The sequence below is a fragment of the Schistocerca cancellata genome, chromosome 5, assembly GCF_023864275.1.
Source record: "Schistocerca cancellata isolate TAMUIC-IGC-003103 chromosome 5, iqSchCanc2.1, whole genome shotgun sequence".
Classification (NCBI taxonomy): Eukaryota; Metazoa; Arthropoda; class Insecta; order Orthoptera; family Acrididae; genus Schistocerca; species Schistocerca cancellata.
In genome coordinates, this window is record NC_064630.1 from 592,845,431 (window position 1) to 592,869,310 (window position 23,880).

The 23,880-nt window shown below is 42.4% G+C and overlaps 1 protein-coding gene across 6 annotated transcripts in view; it reads right to left on the reverse strand.

Moving 5' to 3' along the window:
* The window catches only part of LOC126187753 (uncharacterized), a 100,587-nt gene that overhangs the window by 51,268 nt on the left and 25,439 nt on the right, over positions 1 to 23,880 (reverse strand). For 5 of the 6 annotated variants that reach the window (XM_049929008.1, XM_049929010.1, XM_049929006.1 and 2 more), the window contains one exon: positions 4,776 to 5,499. In XM_049929008.1, the coding sequence (XP_049784965.1) occupies positions 4,776 to 5,499 (724 nt within the window). The remainder of the gene's footprint in view (positions 1 to 4,775; positions 5,500 to 23,880) is intronic. The other variant, XM_049929011.1, reaches the window with a different exon arrangement.

The following is a 23,880-nucleotide window of genomic DNA, read 5'->3' on the forward strand; positions in this document are numbered from 1 at the left end:
CACAAATTCTCCTGCTCTGCAATTCAAGTTCCTGCATCTCATATCCAAGATTGAAACTCTTACCCTCCTGGTATTAGAGCAGCACCTAATACGTTACCTCAAAAAACTGTTCAATCTGTTCACCTCATACTCATGCCCTGGACTACTACTATCCACTGTGCTTACAAGTGCCTCCATGAAACTTCTCCCACCCTCACAATTGCCAAACCCTGCTTTGCTGACATACCACATCTACCACAGCCTCTGAAACTTCTTCCCACTATCCTACAGAACTCAGAGCCTTCACCAACCCATAGCACATTCATGAATCTGTCTTCCAAAAGCCTCAGCCCAACAGAAGTCTAAGTCCTTCCCATAGGTCCAGCCTTTTGCCCCACTTCCAAATTCAATTATGCTGGGCTTATTAAAAAGACCTCCTCTCCTTCTTCTGGTCCCTACAGTTGAAGCATGTTTTCACCACTAACAATACTAATCAGATTCCATTCAGAATTTACTCCTCCATCTAATCATAATCCACCTCCCTTGCCACAAATCATTCTCTGTTAACTTTTCAGAATTTCTTAACATCAAATCATACCTCACCATCATTCCCCAAATCCCTCAAAATGGAAACCAACATCAAATCTGCAAGAAGAAACACAATTCACACCTAAAAACTGATCCTGATCTTATAATACTACCAGCTGACAAAGGCTCCACCACTGTGGTTATGAACTACAGGGATTACCTGATGAAGTATCGCCACCAGCTGTCAGATATGTCCACATACAAGCCCTGTCACAGTGGTTCCATTCCTGAAATCCAGCAGATTCTCCAGTCCCTCCTCAAATCTTTACTCTCTCTGCTCGATCCCACCTCTCCTACCATCTGCATGTTTCCTGAAGCACATAAATCCAGGACACTCACTGAAGCCCACAGACAGAATCTCTGCCCTTATGGACCAACACCTTTAGCCCATAACCACAATCACTTCTCTTTTGAGGGCATCACCTACAAACAGATATGTGGTACAGCAGTGGGTACCCAAAGGGCACCATCCTATGCTAACCTGTTCCTGGGCCATCTAGAGGAACCCCACCATCCCAAACCTCCCAACTCGTTCAGATTCACTCATAACATTTACATAATCTGCACTGAGGGTGATGACACCCTATCCACATTTCTCCAGAGTATCAACACCTTCTTCCACATTCGCTTCACCTGGTTTCTCCTCAGTCCAACAAGCCATCTTCCTCAATGTCAGTTTCCACCTCAAGGATGGCTATACCAGCACCTCCGTCTATAACAGGCCTACCAATCACCAACAATACTCCCCCTACGACAGATTCTATTCATCCCACACTAGGAAGTGCCTTCCCAAAGCCTAGCCATATATCGTCACCACATCTGTAGTGGTCAGCCATTCCTCTGCAAATATGCAAAGGGTCTAAGTGAGAGACCTTCACAGACCAAAATTACTCTCCCAACACTGTTCAGAAACAGATCTCCCATACTGTATTTTCCCAGTCATTTACCATTCCTCACAAAGCCAATAGCCAGCTGGAGCACTCCTCTTGTGTCTCAGTACCACCTGGCACTGTAGCAAGTGAATAAAATTCTCTGCCACTGTTTTGAATACCTCTCATCATGCACTGAAATGAAAAATATTCACCCCATCCCTCTCACAATGGTCTTCTTGCCCATCACTCAACCTATCCAATATCCTTGTCCGTCCCTCCTCCAACCCTAATTACAACCATTTGCCTCATGGATCATACTCCTGCAATAGACCTGCATGCAGGACTTGTCCCACGTATCCTCCCACTACCATTGACCCCTCATATCTCCCCCCCCCCCCCCCGTCCCCATCCCCCCTTCCATATTCCCACACATACCTCCTCAGCTAGACTGCTGCTTACCTCAGACGCAGCAGCAGTCCAAGGTTAGTGCCCAGAAACATGACAGTGGCAGTGTGTGTGTGTGTGTGTGTGTGTGTGTGTGTGTGTGTGTGTGTGTAAAGTCATTAATGTCAATGGATTCCCCATTTTTTCCTGTATTGTCATTACAATGATTCCCCATTCGTATGTGCTTTACTTATATATTTTTCCTTTCCTGTGCTGCATGCTCATAATTCCACCAGCTAACATTCAGTCTCATGCTGGGCAGTGGTTATAATGTTTTGGCGCATCAGTGTATACACTAGCCAAATAAATAAAACAATATAATGCTGGATAATCAGGATTTTACCCTACATAAATATGGTGATTAACATAATTTGTGAAATTGGGTTACATTTGGAACCAGTCGGCCAACAAAATACATGGTGTCTCACAAAGCGGTTCATGCTTTACGAACTTTAATAACAAAGAGGAATTAATGATGACCTCAAACCAATTGTAATTCTGTGGTGCACTCACGACTAGTGTGTGTAGTCACTTATTTGTTTTTTGTTGTTTATTTCAAGTTGCTACTGACTATAAATAAATAACAAGATTGCTGGAGACTTGTCCATAGGGCAAAGAAAGTGGATTTTAGAGTGTTACTAAAAATACGAAATCATGAAAGAAGTGCAGAGACAATGGCAGGCAGAGTATGATACTGCATCACCATCACGTGTAACAATAATGCAATTATGTGACAAATCTAAGAGGGAAGTTTTCTGAAGAAGGGACAGTGTGTCAGGAATAAATCTGTAATGGACGAAAGAGGAGTACACACAGTGGTACAAGCTTTCACAAGATCCAGGAAAGAAATCCAATATAACAAGCTGCACATGAATCAGGTGTCAGCAAATAAAGTATTCAACAAATTTTATAGCAAGCAAAGTGGAACCTTACATTCCCAGGTTTCTCCACATGACAAATAAGGATGATGGATAAGTGCCTCAAATTTTGTGAATGCATTTGCGAAAATGAACAATTGACTGACACCATTGTTTGATCTGGTGACATGACATTTGAAACTGAATGGAACCATCAATTGCCATAACAGTATGTAATAGGCAAGAGTTAATTCCCTTGTTATAGAAAAATATGAGCTGTTATTCTTCCTGGATTACCAGTCTGGCATGGTATGCCTGTCAGAGGACGTGTAGGGCCATTCTTTTTTGAAGGAACAGGGTCAGCTCTGAAGTACCTTACCATATTGCATGAACAAATTGTACTAGCTGTTCACCAACTATACTGGGATGAAGATTGTTTTTTTTTCAACAAGACAGTGCACCATCACATTACAATAATGGTGTGCAGCAATTCCTGGATGAAACATTTTTTGAGAGGTGGAAACGCCAACAAGGAAGTGTTAAGTTTCCACCCAGGTCTCCCGATGTAATGCTGTTAAGACTCCTTTCTGTGACAAACTATAGAGGATACCATACATGCCACAAAGCTGCATCCACTGGATGACATGAGAGAGGTTATTATGATTGTCTCTGAATCCATTAAAATGGCAACCATAACATACATTTAACTATCCATTCTGCAATATTGCAGAGACTGTACTGCTGCCGATGATGGACATTTTGAACATCTTCAACAGTAAATAATCATCAATAAAATCATACCACTATATATGATTAAAAAGTATGTAATTTTTGTTTGAGTTATTAAAGTTCAATCAGTATAAACCCCTTTGTGTGGCACAATGTAAATAGCAGGTTTGGATCTCATATGAAAAATGTTTTCCTTCAAGATTAGTTCCTCCATCCAGAAAGAAGAGAGACAGCACTGATGATGAATACGAACATAAATGTTGTTAAATAGTGAGGATTAAGTCAGCAAATGGGGGAGAAGCCAGTCAGATCCAAGCAGTACAGGCACAACTGATTGATATCACTGTAAGACAGGATGTATTATGAGTAAGGGAAAGAGAAGCAGACCAATATCTTAATGAATAAATAAGAAAAATTCAAGTTACAAATTATATGGAAAATGGTGTAGGTTTTTGCAAGGACAGGGGTGCCACTTCGCAAATGCAAGCAGAACTGAAGCTGGAAACAACTGAACAAGAAAACCAACAAAATGCAGATGACATGGAATGGAACATGAGGAACAATAGGAAAAGATCTGGTAATGTAAAGACAATAACAAAGACTATAAAGAAAAGTAGCACCTGAGTACAGGACAATATAATGACATCAGAAGAGCAGGACGATGTAATGGTTGTGGTAATAGGAAACAAAAGTTGAGAAAATCTCACTGCTGAGTAGAAAAACTGAGGATAGAAAATGGAAAGAACTAATAAGGAGCTGCTGCCTGGAGGGTGGCAGAAATGTAGCACATAATGGAGATCGTTCATATTTTGTAAAAGGATGGCACTGGTTACTGTCTTTCAGCCATAGCTTATTTGTACTTTTGTGCTTCATGTTCTCTCTTTTACCATTTTGAATTCTTTTCTTCTTTCATTGTCTAACTGTAAGACTTTTTTGGATATCATCTGTTGCTAGTGTTAATCTCTATACTTTCCCATCTTTTGTCTCCAACTTAACCCCCTCATTCGGTTGACTGAACTTACGGCTTAACCAGTTTAATCCCTTAAAAATTTCTGCATCCCCACAAAAAAGTCTGTTTTTTCCTAACTAAGAGACCACTGGTTCTGAGAGCGTTTGAATCGTTAAGATCCTTTGATATTCTGCTGTTTAGTAATTAGATTTTCCTTCTTATCTGTATTTGGTTATTAATTGTCACACTATCTGAATAATTGATTCACACTTGTACAGCGCAAAAGCTATTTTCTTACACATATCACAGCAAAAATAAAGAATGAAATATAAAAGAGCATATTATATTTAAACTTACTAGCCTTGTTAATTTCTTGAGGATCCAGCAAGTTTTCTCCAAGGTACACTGCTTTTCAATCACATATGATGCACAACTGTCCAAAAATTCTTCATGATAAAAATTACCACTTGTCTTCCGATACTTCTTCACAACTTTATTCACAAGTGCATGCACTTCATCAAATGAAAGACTGTTAATATTTTCTGAAACAATGTTCAATGTCTGACGTAAAAGAAATGGAATAGAAAGTACAGGTCGATCCACATCAAGCAAAACCCATGTAATATTCTCTGCTGTTTTTTTGTCCATTTTGTGACATGTTCCTGTAAGGCGGTCAATCAGCAATGAAACTGTTGAGTCAGACAAACTGTTCCTCACAGCATACTGCAGCATTTCTGCCATATGTGATGGATTTTCTCTATCTAATTTGATGGGAAGCTGTATTTCAAAAACAATTGGTAGAGCAATATTCAGTGCATCTACTAAGGGGCAACTATCAAATTTCTTTAAGATGAACTCAAGGAATACAATATGTTGTAAACTCAATTCATTCACATTGTACCTGACTAGCTGTAAAAGGACTTGAATCAAAGGACTTGAACTTGGAAGACCTAAAAATGAAACAATTTTCAGTGCTTCAATAGTCTCATTTATTTCAAGTGATCTTGACTGTAACTTCAGTGTGTGGCACAGCTTGTGAAACTCGGCACTCTGTATGACAAACTGCTTAGCTTGATGTGAACTGCAAAAAAAGCAAAACAATTTCTTATAAAATAAAGCACAATAAAAAAGTAAACTGCTTTTGACCAAACAAATACATATTACTGTAATAACTACAGTCAGTGCAGAGCATACACTGGCACTTCTTAACTTGTGGAGAACAGAAAAGGATTAGGGAAATTTAATTGAGTGTAGTCACCTCATACAGGAATGCAGAGCAGAGACAAAAGCAATGACCACTTCGTAGCCACTAATATGACAGGTCTGGAAATATGGGATAAAATAGTGACATGGGAGTGTAACAAAGTTGCAAGGTAGACTTTTCATTCATTCATTATATTCTGTAGATCCCATCTGAAGGAAAACCTGCAGGGACATGGGATGAGTAAAGATATTCATTAACAAGACAAATCACAAAAACTTAGTTTTACACTGTGTATTGCTTAATGCTACTCATGCTATTTCAGCTAAATATAAAATAAAGAAATTCAGAAGAAAGAGCTGTTTTACTGAACAGCTGCTGTTTTAGCTTAATATTTATTACATTGGTATTTTAAAAATAAAATTGTTACCTATATTCAGAAACACTGAGTCCTGTTTATGATGTATTATTGCTTGTCATGCTTTACAGTGAAAACAGCTATTTGTCCTGAAGCTAACAAACACAACTCTGTAATTCTCGAATCTAAATACTCAGATACTTTGCAGAAGAGTGTGTAATGAGTTACGTTTTTAACTTTCTTTCGGATCACATGGGATTCCCAATTTCTTGCTCAATGGTGGATGGGAGCATGTGAATACCCTTGTGCAATTAGATCCAATCTGAACCATAGACACGGAGCCAAAGTAACACAAAAAATATTCTCGTGTCTTGTATTGTATTTGTGTAGCTCTCAGTTCAACCGAAACTGATTTTTATTATTGGAGAAAAAAAAAATCATTCTGGAATAAATGTACTGAGAAGTGAATCTGACTACATAAAAACCTCTATGAAATGTGTGGTTATACACTTAGTACAATATTCTTACTCACACTTCTGCTGAATAAATAGTATTTATTTTAGGTGAAATGCCCCAGATAATCCCATTAGATAACAAGGAGTGAAATTATACAATATAATTGGACACTCTTACCTTTAGGGAAACACAATGAGAGAGACTTCCAAAGGCAAAACAGCTGAGCAGATTTTCTCGAGTATAGCTTGAGCCCATGTGACTTTACACACAGTGTATGACTATTCCTATCTACTTCTGGTGCTAGCAGGTCACTTTGCTCACTTGAAACCATATAACACAAGTCTCAGTGATATTAAGATTGAAACTGTTTGTAGCAGACATGTTCAGCTGTCATCTGAGCTGTGTCTGTTAAGACAACCTGTCCCCTCTCTCCCACCCCACCATGCTGAGGGCAGTTTCACATCTATAACACAGACTGTCAGTGACACCCCTCTGCTTCCCCTTACAAGGATGAGATTCCATTAATGCAAGAGGGATGCCATTAGCACCACATTTTACTTTGAAAAGTACAATTTTGTAAGCACACAAAGACCTTGACAATACCAACACAATAATTCTTCTTGTTTATTACTGCCAGGACTTTATTTGTAACACCTTGTATTGCTTTCTCTGTGAAGAGTCCTATCTGAATTTGAAACTAAGATGCAGTTAACAAGTTCTTCTTAGTCAAATGTGATAGTGTTCTGTCATAGGCCATTTTTTCAAACATTTCTGAAAAGACTGGAAAGAGTGAAACAGATCAGTAATTAGAGGTGGTTTGCCTATCGCCAGTGTTATAAATAGCTGCTACTACATCATACTTTAGTGTTAGGAAATGTGCAGTGATTCACTGATTGCAAAGACAGCTGGAAGGTAGTCCTACCAAGTCTGCAACAGATGTTAATATTCTGCTGGGTACACTATAACCAAAAGATTTACTATTTTTTGTGATCTGACAAATTCTGTAATCTCCTTAGGAATTTCATTTTTAAAAATAATGTCTAATGGCAGTGAATGAAGTGACTGGAGAAGTAAGTGTAATGCACCCATGTCTAGTTCTTCATTAGTAGGTGCAATGTTTGCACCCACTGTTAAAAAGTAATAACTGGATTTGGAGGTCAATGATTTCAATGCATCACCATTTTTGCTGGAGCTATTTTCTAGGAGCTAAATTGAATTTGGACCACTATTTTTGTTTGTTTCTTGTAAATAATGTTCAAATTGTTTTTGCTTTGTTCTTTGAGTGTTTTATTTCTTGAATACATTGCTTGTTTTACACTTTCTCAAAAACTGTCTCGAGGATTTACTATACTGGTGGTAATGGAGTTTGTCCTTGGAATTAAGCACAGCTCTCATCCAAGCACAAGGTGCTTTAATCCCAGATGTTTATAAAGGACGGGAAAAAGAAGAAGAAGAAGAAGAAGAAGAAGAAGAAGAAGAATATATGCAAACCACATAATTACAAGACTGATTCAAAAAATTAAGTTTCAATATGTGGTAAAAAATATAACATTAAGAACAATATACGTGAAACGCACAACTATTGGGCACGTCTTGATGAAAATTTAAAAAATCATATGATATTATTCACTTGGGATGCCCTGAAGGATAGGTACAGCTGCAAAAGAGGAAAAAGTTTTATTTGTTTTGCACAATGGTAACAAGTTTTCAAGATGGGGATAAGTAAAGAGTTAAATGAAATTGTACATCCAGTTTTTGTGAATTCTCATACGTATCAGGCATCAAAGGTAAAAAGAAATACAGCAGTAGTGCTCTGCAACGTTCCAAGTCTTGTGCTATGTAAACTATGGTGAGAAACCATTCAGTACAAAGTGTGTAATGTGTGATGTGCACCCTGACAAATCCAAAGTCGTTGAAAGTATTAACTCACTGCAAGAAATTGTGTGCAGATCAATTGGAGAAAACAGAGTGTTAACTGACAGGCTGAGAAATACTGAAAGTGAACATAATAAACTAAAGACTGGAAATCAGGCCAAAAGCGGGTGTAATAAAGAAGTAGTTTACACAACGGCTGAAGATAATGTTAATAATGCCATTACTCCAATGCATGCTGCTAGCTGCACAGATCATAGCGTATAAATTCTCATGTGCTGCATCAAAGTAATTTATCAGAGAACCATCAAATAATAAGCCACGAGAAAAAGGTTGCAAAAATTAAACAACCTGTGCTTCCCCTCCAGTCAAAATTGGCACTTGAAAATAAAAACAATATTTTTCTAATGCTCGAGAAGCTGGAAAATTTAACTAACACAACAAATGCCACTGGAAGAAAAGTGTTTTTACTGGATGATGGTCATCTTAGAGGTGTTTCCCACAAAATAAAAAATTCGAACAAAGAGGTAAGTGCCATAGGTTATATCAAAGCAGGTGCTCGCATCGACCAAGTACTATCAACAGTAACAGGTACTTCTCAAAAGATAACCAAGTAAGACTACGTTGTGATCTATGGTGATTCAAATGATGTTGCACACAAAGAAGGTTTGCATGCCGCCAATGAGTTAAGAACAGCTCTAAACTTCCTGAAGCATTCTAATGTAATTGTGTTTGACATTCAACACAGGCATGACTTAATACAATCCTTGTGTGTAAACAAGGCAGTAATAGCTCCAAATATACATTATGCAGAAATCTGCAGCAGTTCTGTGTATATTCATAGGATTGAAGCTCACAAATTTGGTAGAGAACTTTACACCACTCATGGCTTTCACCTCAACTGGTATGGGAAAAATCATTTCGCCACTATAAGCTATGACATTATTGCAAATGCAAGGAACAATGTGAAGCCAGGACACACTGCTTGAACGAAGAGTGTACCACTACAAGAGATAATTGTAGGACTCGGTATAGGCACGCTACAGAGGACAACTGGCAAGTGAATAAACAAGGTAAAAGTGCTTCTTCTCAATCAATCAGTGTATGGAAACAGACCAAACTGGAGAAATCGGTAGTAAAAAATACCATGTCCATACATTTAACTGAAACTACTTAATCAATGTCCATGAGCCACGAGGTATAGATTATGCCGATGTTCTGTGCTTTAGTGAGCACCATACCGATTCTGGTACAGAAAAACTTGTGACAAATAATTATTACTTAGCTACATCATTTTGTAGAAAGTGTAAAGAAAGAAGTGGTATTGCCATTTATGATAAAAACAGAGTCACATGAAGAACATTTGATGTGGAGAATTATTGTTTAGAACAACATTTTGAAGCATGTGCCATAGAATTGTCTTTGAATAACTCTCATATATCAGCAGTTACAGTGTACAGAGCACCTTCAGGGAAATTTAATCTCTTTTTGAACAATGTAGATGCTCTCCTAATATACTTATTCAAACACACAAGAGATGTGATAGTGCTTGGGGAAATTTAATCTTTCTAAGAAATTGCAGAGACAGACTAGACCTAGAAAATCTGATGACTACATATAATCTTGCTTCTGCAGTTAGCTTCCCTACTAGAATAACTTCATGTACAAGCTCAATGATCGATAATATATTTATAGACCAAACTAAAATAGATGATACAACAACCAGGCAAGTCTTGAATGGTCTCTCTGACCACAATAGGCAAAGACTCACTATCAATAGTGCAAGTATCTGTGAGGAGGACTGTGGCACCAATTGGAAAATAGATAGTACAATTAATGTAGAAAATATCCAGACTTTTACATCACATATCCAAGCCACAGACTGGAGACCTGTGACAATTTATAAAATGCCAATTCCAAGTATAATCTTTTCAGTAATGAAGTGGCACTGATATTTAGCAGTAGTAGTAGTAGTAGTAGTAGTAGTAGTAGTAGCAGCAGCAGCAGCTTTATTTGTCCGTAGATCTCTTTTTACAAGGGTATAGGACATGTCACACTATTTAGAATTTTAGACCAATTTAAAATAAGCTAATTTGTATACACATATATTTACAGACTTCTAGTTAGAGACAATCATTAGATTCTACTTCCGGTATACAATACTTTTTTTTACAAATAACTTATTAAATAATGTAATGCCACACTGTTCACTCATATCTCACTGTCAGTCAATGCACACACTATACACACATCATTTCATAACACTTCACTCACTTCAACCACTACACACACACACACACACACACACACACACACACACTGGTGATCTCTGGACCATTTTCTGTACTGCAACTTCCCATTTGCTATACTGAAAAACTGAGTCAGCAACCCTCCAAAATGAGTGAGATGTTGAGCTCAGAAAGAGGAAGAGGTGTTAGTACTGTGCTATGCACAGCTTGAGAGGAGAGTGTTTCTAGAAAGGAAAAAAAAGAAGGAAAAAAAACAAAGTGAAGATGTTATGTGGAATGTTGGATGTTTTATAATCATTATTATTATTATTTATTTGTATAACATTTTTTTATCAAACCCCTACTCTGTTTTCTCTAAGTAATCCTTCAATGTATAAAACATATTGCATAACAGGTACTTTTTAGCTGCCTTTTTAAATAAGTGTATTTTTGCAGTTTCTTTAATCTCTTTTGGTAATTTATTGTACAGTTTTAATCATTGGTAGAAAATGCTGTTTTGAGTTTTATGTTTATTTTTTTCTTTGTAAATGTAAGAGTAGCTGTCAATGGATGTTCCGGCTAAAGGACTGGGATGATGATACTATCTTGGCACTGTGAGGAGAAAACACCTTCTAGCCTAATATGGTTGAAAACTCTGAGTAGATAGTGATTTTGAGGAACATTCAGATGTTGGATCATCTGATTATGAACTGACTCAGGGCCTGGGGCCATATCGTGTGACGAGTCAAGAGCCTCAAGCAGTTCCAATCAAAGGCTCATTGTAGTTTGGCATGGCGTAGAGAGGGGGAGGAAGGTGTTAAGGGTAGGGAGATGTCTTAAATTGATCACTTATGTGTTCTGAAGGTAGCTGGAAAAGATGATGATGCCAGCACTGTCGCAAAGTGGATTTCATGGTGCTCAGCAAAAATCAGTTGTTGGTACAAATACAACCTGAAGGAAGAGATCCAGAACAGTTGCTTAATTTTAGCAGCCCAGAAGATTATGGAGTTTGGCCCACGCCTAGCATGAGGCAGCAAATGTTCGTAAGGAGGAAATGTAACACACCAGGAGCCCTTCTTACTTCATTTAATTAAATAGGAGACCTTAAGTGCAAAGCCACTTAAAAGTAAGGAGAGTAGTTTGTGAAAGGTGTTCTTCAGATGTTACGGGGCCCATCCACAATCCTAAACAGTTGCTGCAATGTCTCTGGTCCTCCACAGCAGCAAATGGTGTCCATGAAAAGGAAAATAGCAGTTCCAACTGAGTGGGTTGCCATGTTGGAGACATCTCCCAAAACCTCCTCGATGCAATCTGAAGAGGGGGAGTGACAGTGGTAGCAGAGGTATACAACTGTGAGTTGGCTCTTCAAAGAGCCCAAAGTGCTAATTGGTCCATTGGGTGGAGGTAAGAAAGCAGATCAGCAGAAAGTGGCCACTGTTACAAAGATCGTCATGTGGCGATGACTGTAGCGAAGCCACATTATTAGGAAATGAGGTCGTAAGGTTGATAGCCAAAAAATTGCCATGGGAGGCATTGAAGTGGGTGGGAGTATTGTCAAGGAGGTGGCAAGATTAGGAAGATGAATTACAAGGAAACTTGCCAATGAGAAGGCCCCTATCAGGCAAAGTTTTACTTCTGCACAGCTGTTGGTGCACATTAAAGTCCTGAAGTACGAGAAGAGGTGGTGGTGGTGGTGGTGGTGGTGGGGGGGGGGGGGGGGGGCATGGGAGAGGTTGTATTATGGTGGCCATCTCAAAGTAAGTACATGGCCTACCTGGAGGTATATAAATGTTAAAAATGGTGATAGCTGGGGTTGTTTGTGTTTCAGGGTGTACACGTGGACAAGTAAAAAAAATTCCCAGATTTTTTACGGATATCTCGTTTAAAAAGTATACGTTTTCCCGGCAAAAATACACTTCTCCATGCCAAGTGACAGTAGTTTTCCATAGATTTTTCCTTTGGAACTGTAAAACTTATCACTCCTTTGAATGGTTAACATTTTATACACTAGCGTAGAACTTCCCGAAAAAAAATGGGGAAGAGAAGTTTTGGAAAGACCTTTGACGTGCAGCTACATATACGCTGCATATTTTTGTATCACGAAAGTATAAATTCGAACTGCACCAAACACAGCACGTTAGTTTCCGGAGCGTTGAAATCGAGATTGTGACATCCTTTCGTAAGCCAGTCATATCTCATGCAATGTGATCTCACCAGCCAATGACAGCAGATATTCAGAGCATAGGACACTTGCTATTGTCAGCCAATAGCAAGATCACTGTTACGTAGCACGAGCACACAAAGAGGACAAGTTAATGGTTTACATTAATATACATAGTATAGCTACAAGAAAAGTTAAGCTTTCACATATAATATTGCACACAAATGTGCCAGTAAATTTAAAATAATAATATAAATGTCTGGTCTTCTGGGCTCGAAATTCTTGTAAGTGGATGGTCCTCAAAGTGTTCAGTTTGAAATGCTCTTGATTCAAGAAATTAATCCCACTTTCTCACATGTAACATAATTCATCTTGAGTAAAAAGAAATTTACTTTGAAAGTAACGCTTTCTGAACCACCATTCGCAATATAGCCCCGAGACTGTTAGAAACAGATTCGATTTAGCAGTTGACAGAGAGCGCCAGAAAACAGGCATTATTGAGTGTGCGCAGCTGCGGTGGTGTAGGAAGCCTGCATATTCTTATGTATAAAGCACTTAGAGAGGTTACATTATGACATAAAAGAAACAGGACATCAGAGGATACTCCAAAAGCATCAGAATTTCGTAAACCATACTAAAATGCATAATTCAGCTTGAAGTGCACATTGTTTTTTTCCAGTCCCATCTAATATTAAGCTTTTCAGTGTGGTTTTTGGGATGTAAATTTTCTTGGAGTACTAGTACTATCTCATAATGTCCGCCTCGGTAGCTGAGTGGTCAGCGTGACAGACTGTCAATCCTTAGGGCCCAGGTTCGATTCCCGGCTGGGTCGGAGATTTTCTCCGCTCAGTGACTGGGTGTTGTGTTGTCCTAATCATCATCATTTCATCCCCATCGACGCGCAGGTTGCCGAAGTGGCGTCAAATCGAAAGACCTGCACCAGGCGAACAGTCTACCCGACGGGAGGCCCTAACCACACGACATTTCCATTTTTTTCCATCTCATAATTAGTTCTTTATTATGGCATAATACCATACATGGCAGAAGATGAAAATGTGCACTTTAAATTCAGCGAACAGTTGTAACTAGCAAATACTGTGGAACAAAACACTTCGTTTCAAATTAATTGATTGCCTCAGTGGAAAGATTAACAAAGCCAAATATCTTTAGCAAACTGACAAAAATAACTTCATTGTTCTGCAAGGCGATTAATGTTTGACTGCTAAAAATTTGGAAATAAAATAAAATCAGAAAAATGAAACTAATAATATATTTTTGCCCTCTGTAATTACATGAATGTATTATAATTCATTTGATAGCTCCCAGCCGCAGAAACCCGTTTTGTTTTCATTTGACGTGGGAGCTGTAAACGAAGAGGAAACAGCGAAATCACTTACCGCAAACAGGGGTCAGGTGGAGACTAACCCCCTCCCACTACAACTCAGAGAACTCTGCGCATGCACGAATCTGGCAGCTAGGGCGTGTGAGAAAAAATTTTCTCGTTAGCATCTGGCTGCTTGCTGCCTATACAACTAACAGCCACACTTCCAGGTAGCAGGAAGCAGGAGAAGGTACTGCTCATACACGAGTCAACTACAGATGCACATGAGCCTGCTGGCAACAGGTCAAACGAACCTAATGTAAATAGTTGTGACATCACGCTCATAGAAAACAGCGTATTGTTACTAAGTATTACACAGTCTCTGCCCTAAGGCCTTTGACATATTTTTGCTGTTTGCAGACACTTGTGTGTGCACGGTGTTTTGTTGTTGTAAATGGCGCATGTCCTTTGGCACTAAAGTTTTAATTGTTTTTCCTCTCGTTTACATTTTATTGCTGAAGTATCATTTTCCAGTAGCAGGATACAGTAACATTCTTTGCTAGAGAATAAATTCTTACCAGTCAAAATTACAAAAATTTAACTGAAAGATAAAACAATGATAAATTCCCGAAATTCCGAAAAATTCCCAGGTTTTTCCTGGTTTTCTCCCGAATGAAAAAATTCCTGGGTTTTTCCCGGATTGTACACACTCTGTGTTTGTATTGCTATTGGTTCCAATATCATTCGGAGGGGAATCCACACACTGCTGACATCTGTGCGAAGCAATGTACAGACTTCTCCAGATAAGCTCTACGGGTCAGTACGGTTCAGACATAAAGCATGGTAAGCTTGAAGAGTTGGGGAATGATCGTTAGTGAAGTGTGTTTCTTGGAGAGCAACATAAATTGCAAAATGAGAGGAAATTAGCTGTTGTAGTTCTGGTAGTTTCATTGTACCATCATGTTCAGAGTGTTCAAATCAGTATGCAGGAGCCAGGAAGACACTTTGCATCTCGGGATCAACTGTCTTATCACTGGCGGTGGTGGAAAAACACCAGTAAACAATGACGTGGAATCTGACGGCACAGCAGAATATGGCATCTCCATGGTCACTGGAGTAACACTCTCCAGAGATTTCTTCTTTTTTTTCTTCACTTTCACAACTTTTGTCACTGAAAATTCTGACCTATCCACTGTGGGTGTTGGAGTAGATGAAGAGCACATAGTCTGGCCATCAACAGTCTGCAGCTCCTGCGGCCCATGGCTTGTGTAACACCTCTTATCTGTGGATTACCTGGAAAAGGGTTCCTGAGAGAGGACCCTGTAACTGGTAGAAGCCAGAGGAAGAAGCTGCTTCTCCAGATGGGTGTGAAGTTAGTGTCATTACTGCATGTAACAAAGAACTGTGATAGCTCTGTGCATTCATAATTCCTTAAATGATGTATTATTTGATGTTTCAATTGTACTCTTGCTATTTCACGATTATTCTCTTGAAGATATATGTAGTAACACTGTTCACATTACGTCGCACTTCACTTAGCATAGACCGGGACTGTGTCCTAGGCATGCCCGATGTTGACTGACTGCGCCCGGCCTGTCCTGCCGGAGTTGTTGTTGTTGTTGTTGTTGTTGTTCTTGTTGTTACACCGGCAGAGGTCGCGTCCGAATTCTCGCGTGCCCTCTGGTGGACGGGACTCTACTGGCGGCAACTACCGTCCGTGACGCGCCGTACCAATGTGCGCCTCCCGCGATCTTTCTGGTGGCTACTACACTCCTCCTCCTTCAGGGGATGAAGCCACTGTGATCCACTGCGTCGGAAGGTGGAGCGTCGGGCAGGAGCGATGACCTCCACATCCATTGGATGGCCGGAGTCGAGGGGATCTGCCAACCCTCGAGCTGGAACCTTCGAATACGGCTGGAAGTGACCCACACGAAGAGGCCCCCGTCGTCCCACAACCGGAGCCCGGGACAGCACGGGCGACAAGCTGTCGAAGTCTGGATCCTGTTCCACCTCAGGAGGGGCAAGACCCAGTGGCGGGGACGAAGGGGAAGGGACGACCACAGGGGAACTAGCCCCCTGCGAAACCGGGCCGGCTAGGGGGGCCGGCTCTCGCTGGGGCATCTCGAATGACGGCGATGCCGGTGCTGGAGCCACTGGAGGCTGCCAAGGCTGAGAACCATCGCAGTGTGGCAGAGTCACAGCGGGGAGAGGAGGTAACGTCCCCTGTGAAACCAATACAGGTGCCGGCAATGGGGAAGCCGGTGTCCGAGAGGTCGGAGGGTGGGTGCCCGAACATGGACGGAGCTGATTTTGGTGACGACGTACCACCCGGTCCCCCGCCTGCAAGGTATAGAGCCGGCGGCCATGGCGGTGCAGGACCACCGCCGGTATCCAATGTGGATTGCGACCAAACCCACGGGCCCAGACTGACTTACCCAGTGGAAAGCCAGGTACTCCGTTTTGTGAAGACTGGCGAGGACCAGGCTGGAGGAGGTGCAGCAGAGTCCTAGGTTGATGCCCATGGAGGAGCTCTGCGGGGCTGCGGTCTCCCATTGGTGTGGTCCGGTATGCCGTCAAGAAAAACGTCAATGCTTCCTCTGCAGGAAATTCGTGCACATACTTTTTTATCTGCGTCTTAAAGGTGCGCACCATGCGCTCAGATTCCCCATTCGATTGTGGATGGAAGGGGGGGAGCACACGTGCCGAATACCGAAGCGCCTACAAAAATCCTGGAAGGTCTGCGAAAGAAACTGCGGTCCATTGTCCGAGACCAGGGTGATAGGCAGACCTTCCACAGAAAAGATTTTTGCTAGTGCCTGGATTGCGACTTCTGAAGTGGTTGAGGAGCAGCGAACCACATATGGGAATCGGGAATAAGCATCAATGACAATGAGCCAAAAGCCATTGAGAAACGGGCCCGCAAAATCGATGTGAACACGTTCCCACACCTGGGTTGCCGGCGGCCATGAAGAGAACGCTGCCCTGGGAGATGCTTGTTGGCTCGCACAGTGGGAACAGGCGGCCACCAAGTGCTCAATTTCTCTGTCAATACCGGGCCAGTACACATGTCTGCGAGCCAAGGTTTTAGTACGGGAAACACCCCAGTGCCCCGCATGTAATAACTTGAGGACCTCCCTTCGTAAACTTGCAGGAACAACCACGCGAGGAGCTGTATCATCGGTAGCCAGAAGGAGAACTCCTTCCAAGACCGAGAGACGGTCTCGTAGAAGAAAATAATTACGAAGAGGGTCCGAGGCCCGGCCCGGACGGCGGGACGACCACCCCTGCTGAATGAGGCGAACTACTTGCCGGAGAACCGGGTCAGCCGCCGTTTCCCTGGCGACTCGAGAACTAGTGATCGGGAAGCCATCAACCGCTTGGCGGGACGCCACATCCAAATGAAAACACATAATCTCCTCTCGATCAAATGTAGGGTCCGGGCCCACCGGAAGACGGGAAAGAGCGTCGGCGTTGGCATGCTGGCCTGTAGGGCGAAAACGAATGTCATAATGGTACTTAGAGAGGAACAAGGCCCAGCGCTGTAGTCTGTGGGCTGCCCTATCCGGAATCTGAGAGGCGGGGCCAAATAACGATATTAACGGCTTATGGTCAGTGATTAACTGAAACTTTGTGCCATACAAGAAAGGGTGAAACTTGGTAACAGCGTAGACAATGGCCAAAGCCTCTTTTTCCACCTGGGAGTAATGGGCCTGCGCGGGACTAAGCGTTTTCGACGCAAACACCAGTGGTTGCTCGGAACCATCTGCGTTGCGATGGGCCAGGACCGCCCCTACCCCATACTGCGAAGCATCCGTAGCCAGGACCAATGGCTTATGGGGATCAAAAGTAGCCAAACAAGGGGCTGACGTGAGGAGGCCCTTCAACGAGGTGAACGCTCGCTCGCACGCAGGCGACCAATCAAAAGGAACACCCTTGTGCAGAAGGCAGTACAGGGGGTGGGCTATAGTGGAAGCCCTGGGAATGAACCGGTGGTAATAGGCTATCTTGCCTAAAAAAGCTTGTAACTCCTTCAGCGAAGTGGGCCGAGGAAGGTTGACGATACCTTGGACCAAACTTCCTAGTGGCTGGATGCCGTGCCGAGATATGGTGTAGCCCACATACTCAATGGACGGTTGGAAGAAGGTTGACTTATGCAGTTTGCAACGCAAGCCCACAGACCTGAATTTGAGAAAGAGGGTGCGAAGGTTGTGCAAGTGGTCCGTCGTGCTGCGGCCCGTGACAATGATGTCATCCAGGTAATTAATACAATGAGGGATTGTCGACATGACATGCTCAAGATAATGCTGGAATATCGCCGGGGCACTGGATATCCCAAAAGCCAACCGCTGGTATTGGTAAAGGCCAAACGGGGTGTTGACGACTGCTAGCCGTTTGGAGTCCTCATCAAGTGGTATCTGACGATAAGCCTCTGACAGATCGATTTTCGAAAAATAGTGGCCTCCCGCCACGGCGGAGAACAATTCATCAGCACGAGGCAAAGGATAGGTGTCCACCACCAATTTGGAATTAATGGTGGCCTTAAAATCGCCACAAAGACGTAATTTTCCCGAGGGCTTCTTGACAATAACGAGGGGCGAAGCCCACTCACTGGAAGAAATGGGAAGAACGACCCCTAGGGCTGTCAGCCGGTCAAGCTCTTCCTTTACCTGAGGGCGGAGAGCCAAGGGGATCTGCCTCGCGCGTAGAAAACGCGGGCGAGCAGACGCCTTCAACGTTAAGTGAGCTTCAAAATCTGAAACACGCCCCAGGCCCTCCTCAAAAATATCTGGAAAGTCTGAGATCAAAGATTCCAATGAGTGATAGGGAACGTCTTCGGAGACCTACTGTATGGTGTCAGCGATAGAAAAACCGAAAGCTTGAAAGGCATCCAGGCCAAAAAGGTTAGCGGAGCTCGCATCACTGACAACAATAAAAGTAATAGGCCGAGTGACTGATTTGTAAGTCACGTCGGTAGTGAATTGACCCAGGAGGGGAATGAACTGTTTACCATAACCGTGTAGACGCTGGTAAACTGGCGCCAACGGCGGCGATCCAAGGTCGGAATACGTTTGTGTATTCAACAATGAAACTGCCGCGCCCGTATCTACCTGCAGTTGTAACCGGCGCGACCGAACCGACACCTCGATAAAGAGTTTGCGTGCCGATGCGTCGGGAGCCTGGCCCGATGAAACTTCCTGAATGTCAACGTCCATGTCCTCTGTACTTGCTTCCTTCGATTCCTTTGAGGCTGAGCGGCAAACTTTAGCAATGAGACCGTTTTTATGACATTTGCGACAAACGGCCCAACGCTGGGGACACTTTGACCGATCGTGATGTATATAGCACGACGCACAGGACGGCAACAGGGGCCGGCGGCCGGAATTCTGTTTACGCACCGCGCGGGAGCGGCCGTAACGGCCGGATTGTACCGCTCGCACGTCGTCCACCCCGGACACAGTGGATGCGGCCGCGCCGCCCTGAACCTCCGCGACGTCGCACCACGCCTCCAGCTGTTGACCTGCTGCTTGAGAGACTTCATACGATTGAGCAATGGACAGGACTTCCTCGAGGGAAGGGTCTTCTAACTGCAGGGCCCGTTGCTGGACCTCCCGATCAGGGGCCGAACAAACAATGACATCGCGGACCATAACATGGGCATACGACTCCCGCGACTGCTCCGTGACAAAATGACACTTGCGACTAAGACCGTGCAGGGTAGCGGCCCACGCCCGGTAAGACTGATGGGGCTGTTTCTTGCATTGATAGAACTCGACCCTAGCCGCCACAACATGCGTGCGGCGGCGATAATATGAAGACAGCAATGAACACAATGCGTCAAACGACAAGGACGAGGGTTCCTGCAACGGCGCTAGCTGCCGCAAAACTTGATACAGCGAGGGAGATATCCAAGACAAGAAGAGAGCACGACATACCTCCGCATCGGCAACATGAAACGCCTGGAAATGCTGCCGAAGGCGATGTTCATATGCGTCCCAATCCTCTGCCGTCTCGTCATACGGGGGAAAGGGAGGAGGGAACTGCGCCGGAGCAGACGGCGTGGAGAGCAACGCCGGAAGCACTTGTTTCATGGTGGCCATGAGCTCCGTCTGCTGCGCAACCAAAACCCGCACCAAATCCTCCATGCCGTGGAGAAACTGCGAAACCGGAACAACGACGCAACATGCGAAAGAACGACCCTACTCGTCGCCAATTGTGTAGTAACACTGTTCACGTTACGTCGCACTTCACTTAGCGTAGACCGGGACTGTGTCCTAGGCATGCCCGATGTTGACTGACTGCGCCCGGCCTGTCCTGCCGGAGTTGTTGCTGTTGTTCTTGTTGTTACGCCGGCAGAGGTCGCATCCGAATTCTCGCGTGCCCTCTGGTGGACGGGACTCTACTGGCGGCAACTACCGTCCGTGACGCGCCGTGCCAATGTGCGCCTCCCGCGATCTTTCTGGTGGCTACTACAATATACTAATCTACACCTTAGATAAATTGGGATAATGCTGACAAGCACAAATTTTGTTTTGGTATAACTATAGTTACTGATGGTTTGAAGGTAATTTTCATAAATGAAAATCAATACTACTAACACATTTATGGAGGTTTTTTTAAAAGAGGCACCAAAAGATAAAAGTTTATGGACTGGGTAAAAAAAAAAGGGGGGGGGGGACACAAAATTTAACTGGTATCAGTGAGTTTAAACATAAACTGAGTGAAACTAGAGGATCAATTGTGAAGTTGTTATTTTTCAGTTGTGATCCACTTTTTTTCTTCTGGAAATATTAATAAGTGCCGAAAGTGCAGGTCAGGTCCATATGTAGGAGGATAAGAGTGGAGAAACTTCAGGATAAGGAAATCAGGCACAAGTACATAACAACGATCTCAGAAAGGTACCAGTTAGTTGAATGTAGTCAATTACAGTCATTGGAAAACGAATGGACAAGGTACAGGGACACAGTACTAGAAGTGGCTAAAGAATGTCTAGGAACAGTAGTCTGTAAAAGTAGGATGAAGCAAACAACTTGGTGGAATGATACAGTCAAGGCAGCCTGTAAAAGGAAAAAGAAGGCGTATCAGAAATGGCTACATACCAGAACCCAGGTAGACAGAGAAAGTTACGTTGAAGAAAGAAACAAAGCCAAACAGATAATTGCAGCATCCAAGAAGAAATCGTGGGAAGACTTTGGAAACAGGTTGGAGACTATGGGTCAAGCTGCTGGAAAACTATTCTGGAGTGTAATTAGCAGTCTTCGAAAGGGAGGTAAGAAGGAAATGACAAGTATTTTGGACAGGTCAGGAAAACTGCTGGTGGATCCTGTGGATGCCTTGGGCAGATGGAGGGAATATTTTGAAGAGTTGCTCAATGTAGGTGAAAATGCGATCAGTAATGTTTCAAATTTCGAGGTAGAATGGGATAGGAATGATGATGGAAATAGGATCACATTTGAGGAAGTGGAAAAAATGGTTAATAGATTGCAGTGCAATAAAGCGGCTGGGATGGATGAAATTAAGTCGGAACTCATCAAATACAGTGGAATGTCAGGTCTTAAATGGCTACGCAGGATAATTGAAATGGCCTGGGAGTCGGGACAGGTTCCATCAGACTGGACAAAAGCAGTAATCACATCAATCTTTAAACATGGAAACAGAAAAGATTGTAACAACTACAGAGGTATCTCTTTAATCAGCGTTGTGGGTAAAATCTTCTCAGGTATTGTTGAAAGGAAAGTGCGAGTATTAGTTGAGGACCAATTGGATGAAAATCAGTGTGGGTTTAGGCCTCTTAGACGTTGTCAGGACCAGATCTTTAGCTTATGGCAAATAATGGAGAAGTGTTATGAGTGGAACAGGGAATTGTATCTATGCTTTATAGATCTAGAAAAGGCATATGACCGGGTTCCTAGGAGGAAGTTATTGTCTGTTCTACAAGATTATGGAATAGGAGGCAAACTTCTGCAAGCAATTAAAGGTCTTTACATGGATAGTCAGGCAGCAGTTAGAGTTGACGGTAAATTGAGTTCATGGTTCGGAGTAGTTTCAGGGGTAAGACAAGGCTGCAACCTGTCTCCACTGTTGTTCATATTATTTATGGATCATATGTTGAAAACAATAGACTGACTGGGTGAGATTAAGATATGTGAACACAAAATAAGCAGTCTTGCATATGCGGATGACTTAGTTGTGATGGCAGATTCGATTGAAAGTTTGCAAAGTAATATTTCAGAGCTAGATCAGAAATGTAAGGACTATGGTATGAAGATTAGCATCTCCAAAACGAAAGTAATGTCAGTGGGAAAGAAATATAAATGGATTGAGTACCAAATAGGAGGAACAAAGTTAGAGCAGGTGGACGGTTTCAAGTGCTTAGGATGCATATTCTCACAGGATGGCAACATAGTGAAAGAACTGGAAGCGAGGTGTAGCAAAGCTAATGCAGTGAGCGCTCAGCTACGATCTACTCTCTTCTGCAAGAAGGAAGTCAGTACCAAGACTAAGTTATCTGTGCACCGTTCAATCTTTCGACCAACTTTGTTGTATGGGAGCGAAATCTGGGTGGATTCAGGTTACCTTATCAATAAGGTTGAGGTTACGGATATGAAAGTAGCTAGGATGATTGTAGGTACTAGTAGATGGGAACAATGGCAGGAGGGTGTCCACAATGAGAAAATCAAAGAAAAACTGGGAATGAACTCTATAGATGTAGCAGTCAGGGCAAACAGGCTTAGATGGTGGGGTCATGTTACACGCATGGGAGAAGCAAGGTTACCCAAGAGACTCATGGATTCAGCAGTAGAGGGTAGGAGGAGTCGGGGCAGACCAAGGAGAAGGTACCTGGATTCGGTTAAGAATGATTTTGAAGTAATAAGTTTAACATCAGAAGAGGCACCAATGTTAGCACTGAATAGGGGATCATGGAGGAACTGTATAAGGGGGGCTATGCTCCAGACTGAATGCTGAAAGGCATAATCACTCTTAAATGATGATGATGCATTCTTTTTGCAATGAATTTATTTTAAACAGACAATGATAATTTGTCCAGTACTATGTTATTGAAAATCTGTGCAACATGCGTCATGACACCTGAGTGTCTGTTATATAATGAGGGTAATTTGGTTCCTGCAACCAAGCACATTTCCCTGAACTGTGAAGATGGGAATTTACTCTTGAATATATCCCCTTATCCCAACACCCTTCTACACTGAAGCAATGTTGGTCTTGCCCATCACATCCCTTCCTCCATTTGAATTTTATCTTTTTATTTATTTATTCTTCTCACCTATAAATGCCTCTGCTCTCCATTGTGTTTGCCATTTCTTCTTCTTCTTCCTCCTCCTCTTCCTCTAAAACAATTTTTCTTCTTCTTCCTCTTCTTCTTTTTCTTCTTCTTCTTCTTCTTCTTCCTCCTCCTCCTCCTCCTCCTCCTCTATAACCATTTTACATCTCACTTTATCCCTTACATCTTCGTCTCTTAACTGAAGATATCAGAGTGATAATTAATGTGCTGAGCTCCTATTAGTCTGAAGTTTTGTATCACATATTTCACTATATTTCTCTTCAAGCAAGAAAGGTCTCTATCAGGCTAGGTTCTAACTACTCTCCCATCTCCCCCATCCAATATCTCTTACCTCTCTGAAAAAGGAACCGTTGGTTCCAAAACCTTGGAGTGCTGTTATTTAATTTTACATTTTTCTACTGGATACTGGGTGTTCCACTTTTGAATGTTCCCGGCTAACCATCTGTTAATTTGTTTATTTCAAATAGATCAGTTTCAATGTGTGTGTGTGTGTGTGTGTGTGTGTGTGTGTGTGTGTGTGTGTGTTTTGTGTAAAAGAAAGCTGCATCTGCATTCCCTCCAACC